This window comes from Gorilla gorilla, chromosome 10, assembly GCF_029281585.2.
Source record: "Gorilla gorilla gorilla isolate KB3781 chromosome 10, NHGRI_mGorGor1-v2.1_pri, whole genome shotgun sequence".
Taxonomy (NCBI): Eukaryota; Metazoa; Chordata; class Mammalia; order Primates; family Hominidae; genus Gorilla; species Gorilla gorilla.
In genome coordinates, this window is record NC_073234.2 from 112,248,806 (window position 1) to 112,261,018 (window position 12,213).

Consider the following 12,213-nt stretch of genomic DNA (forward strand, 5'->3'; position numbering starts at 1 on the left):
CTTCTTCAACTGTAAGCCTTTTCACCTTCTGCCCCCACTCCCCTGGTCCACTCTGCCTTCAGGGCATCACTGTTAACTGGCGTGTGAACCCTGTCTTCAGCATCATTGCTAGTGCCCTCCTTTGGCTTTTACTTTTCCATTTTTCTTGATTCTTCTCCCTACCTCCCTTCTTCCACCCTCTTCACTCCCATTCCCGACACACATGCAATACACTGAATTGTTATGGGTCCCTTGACTGACCTTTTAGAGTCATTGCTAACTTGTCATAATTCTTACCTGCAGGTCAGCTGGATAGTCAGAGCATGGCATTAAGACTTCCATAGGAGTCAATCTTTTGTTATTGCCTAGATTTTGTTTCACCACATAGATAATTATTTTCTTTATTTTCATCTTCAGCAATATTTTAGATGTGTGCCTTTTTTATTGTGCTTTTGCAATTTCTAATTATATTTTTATCTGCATGTATGACAAGACCATAAACATAATGAAAGTTAAGACTGTGTCTCTTTGCTCATGTTTCTTGAATAAAGGGAATTACTGAATGAATGATGCTTGGCCATATCAGAAATCTAATCATTAAATAACTGAGGGCTTACTTTATACAAGTTATTGATTCTGCAAATAAATACCTTTCTTTCTTTTTTTTTTTTTTTTTTTTTTCTGTCTCGCTCTGTCGCCCAGGCTGGAGTGCAGTGGCGCAATCTCCGCTCACTGCAAGCTCTGCCTCCCAGGTTCACGCCATTCTCCTGCCTCAGCCTCCTGAGTAGCTGGGACTACAGGCGCCTGCCACCACATCTGGCTAATTTTTTGTATTTTTAGTAGAGACGGGGTTTCACCATGTTAGCCAGGATGGTCTCAATCTCCTGACCTCGTGATCCGCCCACCTCGGCCTCCCGAAGTGCTGGGATTACAGGTGTGAGCCACCACGCCCGGCCATAAATACCTTTCTTAACTCTTCAAATAAAATACATATATATTTGTTATTTTCAGGGTTATTGCAATTCATGAGAAATTATCTAATCTTGCTCAAATAGCTGAACTATCATTGCCAGCAGCTCCTGAAATTACCTCAAATGAAAACATATATGAAGTAGAAGTGGAAGAGGAATCAGTTGATAATGAAATGGAAGTAAGTTGTTAAATAATGGAAAATGACATTGCTATAGATTATCTTTTATATCCTCAAAGCAGAACTACGTAACTGGACTTAAACTCTGTAATTCTTCTGCCTCTAGTTTATTCAGAGTACGAGACATGACTCAACTTTTTGACACATATGTAGTGTGTCTTCTGAAGGTCTGAAGGTCTTCTAAGCATACGAATTACAAGAATTTGATGGTGAATGAACACAAACGAATCCAGATAAATCGTTCAGCTATAGCTGTGAATCCTAAGAAATAATGCTTTGTGACTTTGCAATATTACTTTTATCTTTTTTCACTCTAAATCTATTATTTAAAAACTTTTATTTCCCAAATAATATGTGAAGAAAAACTAGAAAATATAGATAAGCATATTTTTTCAGACTTTTTATATTACCTATATTTTTTCTAACAAAAAAGGCTGTTTTCCGTATAGTATGCTATTAAGTCTGATCACACAGCTGAGTTGTTTTTCTGATGACCGATGTTTGTATTTTGGAGGAGATGGGGGTTTTCTGTCCCCTCCTGAGTTCTGAGTTCTCCTGGGACACAGGAGACAGTTATATGGAGACCAAAATGTCAGCATCATTACTGATAAAGCTGATTAGTGAACTTGGCTTTAGATCTGTGGCCACATGAGCACACTAATATTTTACCCCTGAATTAGCCAGACTTGCCCACCTAGTCATGCAGTCATCTGGCACACCTGTGTAACCACAGGGTTTCCCCATTTCCCTTCTGCCCCACTCAAGCTTACTGCACAGAGAGCAGAGAATTATAGTTCTGCAGGCAGGGTGCCTCCAAAAAGTATAAACAAAGATAGCCCAGAAGGGGCTGAGCCTAGCATGCTCTGTTGCTTTTCCCAAACTCACTGATGAGATAAGTCACTCTACTCTTTTGTGGGTAAATCCAAAAGAAGCTGGAAGTGTCTTGTCTTCTTTGGGAGAGATATGGAAATTCCTTACCCTTTATGGAAATGAGAAGGGTAGGGAATATATGTTCTCCCCTAATTACCTGTTCTTTAAATTACCATTTGTACCTTAATTTCTTGAGAGATGTATTCTGTACTTATTCTAGCTGTTTAAAAGATAGATGTAAATGGCTTAAAACGAAAAAAGGCAATCTGCTGCCCAACCTCTGCTCACTCCACAATTCCGCTCTGCAGAGGCAACCACTTTCCACTTTTAGCTGCTACATTTGTTATTTGCTTTCACACCTACAAATAATATTCAGTATCAGTCATGAAAGATGGGGTAATGAAAAGCCTCCAAATCTGAGTGAGTCAGCTGGGGACCTGCTTCATGTCTCCTCATGCCAGCATCCAGGTGGGTGGCACATTTATCATGGAACATCACCAGTCACTGTGGCAGGAGGGAAAGAAGGGGCACATTACACACTGGCTCATAAAACTTCCATCATATCACTTCCACTAACAGTTTGTTCATTAGCCAAATAATTTATATGCTGTACCAACAATTGTGCCACCAGTTTGGAAGACAGAAAGCCAGACAAAATGATGAATCATGCTGAAAGCCAGAAATTATTGTTTTTTCTGGAGGTATCAATTTTAGACAATATGTATTGATTCCCTGTCTGATATATATGGATTTAGCTCACTTATACTTCTTCCCAACTTCTTCTTTTCCCTTCTCTTCTATGTATTGTTATCTCACAAAATTTAATTAAATCAATATTCAGTGTTATGACCCTGTAAATGATGTTCACAGCTGAGTCAAGTAGTGTACAATAGTTATTTTCCTTTCTTTTGTGTTTGGATTTTTCTTGACTTGTCTTTATTCTTTATATTTTCTCAGTCATTACATCAGAACTTTCATATGTTCATCCATAGATTTTTTACTGAAGTATTCATATTTATCAAATAATGTCTCAAATGCATTTTCCTCTGGAGCCTCCCACCCTCCTGTTGCAGTTGAAGACTGAATGCCCTCATGCCTGCTGCATAGCTCTGCTTCTGGGCCCTCCTTGTGACACTTTTTGGGTTGAGTTCCCAGCTACTTGGGTCCCAGCCTCACTTTTCCAGAACTCTTGCCTACGAAACAAATTTTATTCATCATTTCTTCATTCAACATCTTTTGCATGCCTCCTACTTGCCATGGCGTGGGAATCGGGGATGAACAAGACACAGAGAGAGCCCTTAGGAGCTTATGGTCTCGTGAGAGCAATGGGAGACACAGACTCTTGCCTCACTCTGCTGATATCAGAGCAGAGGAAGCACTTAATTGTACCCATCTCTCCTGCTTTTAGGATCTTCTCTCTATTTTTGGTCTAGTATATCTTTTTGACTTAAATAATTTTCTGCTAGGAATATTTAATTGGGTGTCAGTAACAAAATATTTTTAGTTCTGAAAGAATATTATTGGTTTGGCTTTGTTTTCTTGTTTACCTCATCTATACACTTTCATTATGTGAAAGTGTAAAAGTCAGCAACTTTCCTGATATTTAGAAGGTACTTGTTGGCATTTTCGTTTGAATTCATCAGTAGAGTGAATGAATGCATTTTTCATTATTGTAAAAGCAGCAAGCCTAACCGTAAGAGAATCTACTGTGCAAGTACAGTTAGCCTTTGCAAAATGCCACTTTTCAGCATTTATGACTTCTGTGCTCTGTGCCTAGGTATATCATGGGGCAGATGTCTTAGAATTTTGGTTGAACATCCTTTTCAGTGTCCTCCAATGTTGCAACATGAATTATGATGCTTAATGATGTACTGAGTGCTTATAATAAATCCCTCAATATATCAGATAACTCAAACTATCTCAAACTTGGGAGGTTTTATAGCTATAACTGTAGATATAGGTTTATTTTATAAAGTGCATGATTGCCCTTTCATGTCTATTTCCAAAAATAATTCAGCTCTCTATTTTTATACTTCTTTTGTAGAATACCTACAATGACAGTTTTTAAGCCACATACCAAATTTACCATATTGCTGTTTTTGAGCCATGGTCTAGAATATTCTTTGCTGAAATTGTCCCTAAATTCACTACTATATAGTTCATATATGGAAAATGATTATTTTCCTCTGAACCCATTTTCAGCTTAGATTGTCTGAGGCAGGAGAATGAGCATCTGATAGAGTAAGGATTCTAGATTGTACCCTCTGCCACTCAGCTTTACTACTGAAGGTCCGTCTCTTAGCTTTTCCTGGAGCTAATTTGCCTCTCAACTCCAAAATGATCTTTTCATTCAAATCCTGCTCTGAGATGGAGAGATGGGCTCTTTGGGTGGACTGAGAGTCACCAAAACATCTTTGGTGGGCAGACGTAGGTATCAAATTCATCAAAATGAACCCAGCATCTGAGTCAAGAGGTTGACTATAAATATAAACAAATAAGAAATAAATGAGGTCGAGGGTATGGTGGTGTCTGAAGATAAGTGGAGGGAGGAATCTGGAGGACCTACCTTGCCTTAAGAAAGGCTTATGGCTTGCTTTCCTGTTCCAACTGAAATGGTGGGTGTGCCTGGATCAATCCTCAAGTAGAACAAACTCTTTTCACTCTTAACGTTCTTCTTTGTGTTTTTGAATTTGTTTTATTCTCCAACCTAGAAAGTGTTTCTTCAGCTTTAACGTGGGTCATTTTAGGTATTTTCTGGCTCCGTTAGTTCTACATATGGAAGAATATCACCAGACAGAAGGAACACTAATATTCGTTTAGGTGAATTGGCAAGCAAATTAGCTCACAGCGTTTGAAAGTTGAGAAATGAAATTACATATACATTTTCCTTTTTTCCTCAATACTAATGAGCACTTTATTTAAAAAAAAAAAAAAGCTCGATTCTGGGTTGTATCAAATAAATTCCATTGACTAAATCTGCTAGTTTGTTGTCATGACAACCTTCACATGGAGCTAATTAGAAGTAGGACACTTCTAAAAGAGATCAATTCTGGTCTGGAATTGGACAGGATTTCATAGCTTCCATAATCTATTTATTTTTATTAACAGTATAGATTGTTGGTGGGTTATTGAATATAAGGGTGCAGAAAATGTGTCCTTGGTTGATATGGGGGGAAGGTAGTGAATCTTGTTTTCTTCTTCACTCCCTTTTATGTATATCCCCCCAAAACCCTAGGGTCCAGAATAAGCCAAGAACTTCAGAACACATATATTGATTTAAGATGTATTGGGAGGGCTACAGAACAGGTGTTCCAATCACTGTTGGCTTGAAAACCTTGTGTATCCTTTTTTCTAAAGTGAACAACACTGGCTGTGAATGGCTGAGTTATTTTAATCTGTCATTCACAGTTAACGGGAGTGTTCAGAGCCTGTCAAGTGTTCTAAAGCATATGGAAGATGCAAACCACCCTGATTTTAAAGATGCATACACCTTATTTGGAATGATAGCATACTGATATGAAAAGTTTAGAATATGTTTGCCAAGTCACCTAAGGTTAGTTCAGCAAACATTTATGAAATGCGTGATTGTAAGACAATTAAAATTAATATATAGGGAGTATATCCCAACTATTAAAGTACTGTGAGAACACAGAGCAAGATACAATTGGAAATTAGCATCAATTCACAAATTCTTTTTGAGGAACTATTATGTGCAAACTGTTTCCAGGCTTGAGGAGGTGAGAATATACAGACATCAATATAACCAGGTCCCTGTCACAGAGGAGCTTAATCAATGTACGAGTATGGCCATAGGTACCCAGATGTCATTCCTAATGAGCCCAGCCACCCAGTAGCTCTGTCTTAAGAATATAAGGATCTCATATAAGATCTAGGATCTAGGATCTCATGTTGGGATCCTGCAATATAGACCTAATTCTTACAGGATTCAACAATAATCCAAATTACAGACAAAGAAAATAATACCTTTAACATTTGTCCTCTCCTTTTCTATAAATATTTCAAAACAAACTTGGATTCTAAAATTATTCTTAAAACTAGTTGACTAGGGGATGAATAATTCACACATGGAGGGTAAAACCGTAGTGGGGATGATGATAATAATGATGATGATTATTATTATATAGCTAATATTTCCTAAACAATTATTTTTACTAGGCCTTATGACAAATATAACATATTATATATAATATAACATATTATATACAATATAACATATTATATACAATATAACATTATATACAATATAACATATATACAATATAACATTATATACAATGTAACATATTATATACAATATAACATACTATATATAATATATATAATATAACATATGTAATATAACATATTATATATAACAGTATATATAATATAACATATATATTATATAACATATTATATATTATATAACATATACTATATAACATATTATATATTATATAACATATATATTATATAACATATTATATATTATATAACGTATTATATATTATATAACATATATATTATATAACATATTATATATTATATAACATATATATTATATAACATATTATATATTATATAACATATATATTATATAACATATTATATATCATATAACATATATTATATAACATATTATATATTATATAACATATATATTATATAACATATTATATATTATATAACATATTATATATAATATAACATATATTATATAACATTATATATAACATGTTATATATTATATAACATATATAATTATATATTATATAACATGTATATTATTTACTATATATAAATATATATTATATAGAATTATATATATTATATATTTATATAGAATAATTATATATATGCTATATATTATTTACATATCATATATAATATAATATATAATATATATCACGCTATAATATATATTATATATAATATATCATGCTATAATATATTATATATAATATATATCATGATATATTATATATTATATTAATTATATAATATATAAATATCACAATATATAATAAATATCAGGATATATATTACATATTATATAATATATTATATATTACATATTGTAATATATAAATATATAAATTAATATATAATATAATATATACTATATAAATTAATATATAACAGAATATATTAATATATATTCATATATAACTATATAACAGAATATATTCATATATATTAATATGTAACATACTATATTAATATATAAATTAATATATAACAATATATTAATATATAAATTAATAATATATATTAATATATTATATATATTTTATATATACACACGCATTTACCAGCATTTAGAATACTAAAATGATAAAAGTACATTAATTTTTAAATAACTAACCAATACTGGTTAAACCCTTGAAATAAAAAAGCAAACAACACCCGAACTCAAAGCCCCAAAACTCCATTGTATCTAAGTTTAAACAAATGCAAAAACAAGGAAAAGGCCAAATGTCAGCGTTCTAAAACCATAGATAATTCAATTCAACTTAACAAATATATTCAGGACATATATATATATATATATATATGGCTATATATATATATGGCAATATATATATTGAAGACACTATATATATTGAATATATATATTGAAGACACTATATATTGAATATATATACTGAGGACAATATATATATTGAATATATATATAGTGTCTTCAATATATATATTCTTGAATATATATAGTTATATATATTCAATATATTGTTATATATATTCAATATATATAACAAATATATATAATATACAATATATATTATATACCATATATGTTATTTACTGTATATTATATAATATGTAATATGTAAATAATATATAATATATATCATGATATATAAATATATAATATATTATATTAATTATATATATAATTTTAATATATAATATATAATGTATAATATATAATATAGATTATATGTATTATATAAATATTACATTATATAATAAATCATGATATATGTTATATATTAAATATATTACATATTATAATATATAAATTAATATATAACAGAATATATAATTCTTATATAATACATATTAATATATTATATAATATATAATTATATATCATATATAATTATATATAATACATATTAATATATTATATAATATATAATTATATATTATATAAATTATATATAATACATATTAATATATTATATAACATATAATTATATATCGTATATAATTATATATAATACATATTAATATATTATATAATATATAATTATATATCATATATAATTATATATGATACATATTAATATATTAAATATAATTATATATGATATATAATTATATATAATACATATTAATATATTATATTATATATAATTATATATCACATATAATTATATTTAATACATATTAATATATTTTATTATATATTATATATTTATATATAATATATTAAAAATACATATTAATATATTATATATGATATATAATTATATTTTATTATATGTTATTATATATCATATATAATTATATATAATACATATTAATATATAATATATAATTATATATCATATATATCATATATATTATATATAATAATAATATAATATATAGTTATATATAATACATATTAATATATTATATATTATATTATTAATTATTATATATAATATATTAATATTTTATATAATATATTATACATTATGTTATTAATTATTATATATAATATATTAATATTTTATATAATATATAATTATATATTTAATGTATTATTAATATATAATTATATATTATATATATTATCAGAAAAGCAAATTTTTGCTTCCTTCAGTAGTAGACACTGGTAACATTGTGAAGTTGGCATAGTTAATCTCTGACAATTATGTAGTTATGACTTCTTCAGTTGTAAGTGAGGAAAAAACTACTTACACTAACTCAAGTCATTTAGGTTTGGTAGGGAGGTAGTGTTTGTCAGTATGAGTTGAGTATGGTCATGCATAGACAAAGACTGGAACCTGAAACTCACAGAAATTTGAACTGGCGGATCAGGAGCCAAGACTGTGCTCAGTCCTGCAGGTGGCATGGGTTCTCACTCATCTCTATCTTCTCCTCTGTCTTCTCCCACATTGGCCTAATGGCTGCCTTCTCCAACTCCGCATGTGGACCTTTCAGCTCATGCAGTCAGTACTGATTGTATGTCTCTTCTGTTGTTCTTCCTTACATAAAATCATATGATAGGGAATCTGACAGATTCAACCTGTCTATGGGTAGGTCCCTTGTGGATTGGGTGTCCACACATGAACATGGCTGCATCCATGCAGCAGGGCTGTGGGCAGTGTCGTCATGCTATTGACTCTCTTCCTTTTCATTCGCTCTTCCCCTGTCTTCCATAATTCCCAGTCATTCTTCTCTGCTGCAAGCCCTTTCAGGGATCTGAAACTCTTCATTCCAGGGCTCTCTTCTCAGAAGAAAAGTAATTTTTCAAAACCTTATTTAGAAAAATAATTATTTTCAAAATCTTATTTTGTACAATTAGATACAATTCAAAAAAGCCTAATTACTTAAGGGGTTATGATTTCTGAGCCCTCTGTCTTATCCTGGGAACAAAGGTTAGGTAATGATCAAGAAAAGACAAATGAAATAGTTTATAATTAAATAGGTAATATTTAGGTTTCTAATAATATCAACCTCACTGTATTACTATCTTCTTATTTCCAGGACACGATTATTCAATGTTGCTCTGAAATAGCATCTCTGTTTTTGAATGATAAAGAGCCAACACCGCTATCTGAGGTATGTATTTCTCCTTTAAAATTGTATCTAATTCACTCACAAGTATTATTGCTATGAAATGGAAATATAGAAAACATCTAATTGTAAGTATCAAGGGCCTAACCCTCCTTATTAATGTGAAAAAGTGATAAACATGAGTTTACAATAACACATTATTTTGGTTAAAAAAATTCTGTGTTCAAAAAACATTCAACTAATACAAAGAACTATAAAGAGGATAATTTTTAAAGTCACCTCAAATCTACAATTCACAGAATAACCCCTATTAATATTTAGAGTATATCTAGAATTTTCCCTATGTACAGATAAACTTTAGAATTTTTATATCAATGGTATCATACTTTACATGCATTCTGTCACTTGCTTTTTTCATCAAATAATAATTTTATGGATAATTTTTATGTGAAAAGTCTACTTTGTCATATATAATGCCTGCATAATGGTTTCTTTTATGTATTTGTTCTGTCAGGTGCCATTTACATAGCTAGATCTTTATTGATGGGTTCTGCAGTTGATTGATCCTAGTACATACATATTTCATTCTTCTGTATTACCTCTTCAGAATTAATTCTTAGGGATTGGATTTGGAGTAAAAAAGTATACGTACATTTTTATTATAAAATATATATAATATAAAATTTAAAGTTTTAACCATTTTAAGTGTACAGTTCAGTGGCCTTAAGTATATTCACAATGTTGTGCAACCGTCACCACTGTCTATCACTGTCCAGAAATTTTCATCATTCCAAATAGAAACTTTATATCCATTAAACAATAACTCCTCAATTCCTCCTCCCCCACCACCCCAGCTCCTGGTAACCTCTATTCTACTTTCTGTCTCTACGAATTTGTCTATTCTAGGTATCTCATATTAGAATCATCCAATATTTGTCTTTTAGTGTCTGGCTTATTTCACTTAGCATAATGTTTTCAAAGTTATCTGCATTGTAACATGTCCTAGTATTTTATTCCTTCTTAAGATTGACTAATATTCCATTGTATGTATATACCACTTTTCTTCATGGATTTACCTGTTACTGGACATTTGGGTTGTTTCCACTTTTGGCTATTGTAAGTAATATTGCTATGAACGTTAGCGTACAAATCTGAAGCCTTGATTTCAAATCTTTAGCACAATTGCTGAATCATATGGTAATTCTATGTTTAACCTTTCGAAGCATTTCCAAATAGTTTTCCTGAGCAGCTGTACAATTTTATACTACCACCAACAATGCATAGAGGTTCCAATTTCTCTGCATTCTCTCCAAGACTTTTTATTTTCTGTTTGTGTGTGTGTGTTTAATAGTAGTCATCCTAGTGGGTGTGAAGTGGTATCTTATTGTGATTTTGATTTGCATTTCCTTAATGACTAATGATGTTGAGCATCTTTTCATGGGCTTATTGACCATTTGCGTATCTTCTTTAGATAAATATCTCTTCAATTATTCACACATTTTAAAATTGGTCTATACATTTTGATATATTACAGCAAATTAATCCTCCAGAAATGTGGCACCAACATTTCTCTCCTATCAATAGTAGATGAGAGGACCATTTACCCACATATTCATCTCTCCTAGTTTTCTGGGTTTGTTTTTTGTTTTTCTTGAGATGGAATCTTGCTCTGTCACCCAGGCTGGAGTGCAGTGGTGTGATCTTGGCTCACTGCAACCTCCACTTGCTGGGTTCAAGTGATTCTCCTGCCTCAGCCTTTTGAGCAGCTGGGACTACAGGCAAGCGCCCCACACCTGGCTAATTTTTTTTTTTTAGTAGCGATAGGGTTTCACCATGTTGACCAAGCTGGTCTTGTACTTCTGACCTCAAGTGATCCACCTGCCTTGGTTTCCAAATGTGCTGGGATTACAGGTGTGAGCCGCTGAGCCCAGCCCATCTACACTAGTTTTCCTCCTCCTCTTCTAATGGTTGAAAGTGTGACAAGTGGAAAATAGTATATCATTATTGTATTTTTATTGTTAGTAAGGCTAAGTATAGTTCTTGTGTTGGTTGGCATTCGTGTTTCTCCTTTAGCAAAATGGTATTTATTGATTTAGTCAGCTGACAGATGTTTAGAAGAACTATCTCTGTGTCAGAAACTCCTTTCTGTGCACTGAAGAGCTAGGTGTGAACCAGCAACAAAGATTCCACTCTCCTAGAGCTACTATTTTTGTGGCAGGAAATAGACAGTAAACAAATCAATAAATGAGATAATTTTAGATTTTGTTAAGTGCTATGCAGGAAGAAAACATATGTTAAAGTAGGGGTCAGCAAACTACAGCCTATGAGCTGTATCTGGTGACTGCATGTTTTATAAATACAGTTTTATTGGACACAGCCTTGTTAATTCATTTGCTTATGATCTATAGTTGCGTTCACACTACAAAAGCAGAGTTGGGTAATTTTGGCAGAGACTGTATGGCCTACAAAGCCTAACTTATTTA

General features: G+C 31.2%; 1 protein-coding gene across 1 annotated transcript in view; it reads left to right on the forward strand.

Moving 5' to 3' along the window:
- CFAP54 (cilia and flagella associated protein 54) overlaps nucleotides 1–12,213 on the forward strand; it is a 372,948-nt gene that overhangs the window by 331,130 nt on the left and 29,605 nt on the right. Inside the window, exons 66-67 of the mRNA XM_055357441.2 lie at nucleotides 991–1,129; nucleotides 9,701–9,775. Of these exons, the coding sequence (XP_055213416.1) occupies nucleotides 991–1,129; nucleotides 9,701–9,775 (214 nt within the window). The remainder of the gene's footprint in view (nucleotides 1–990; nucleotides 1,130–9,700; nucleotides 9,776–12,213) is intronic.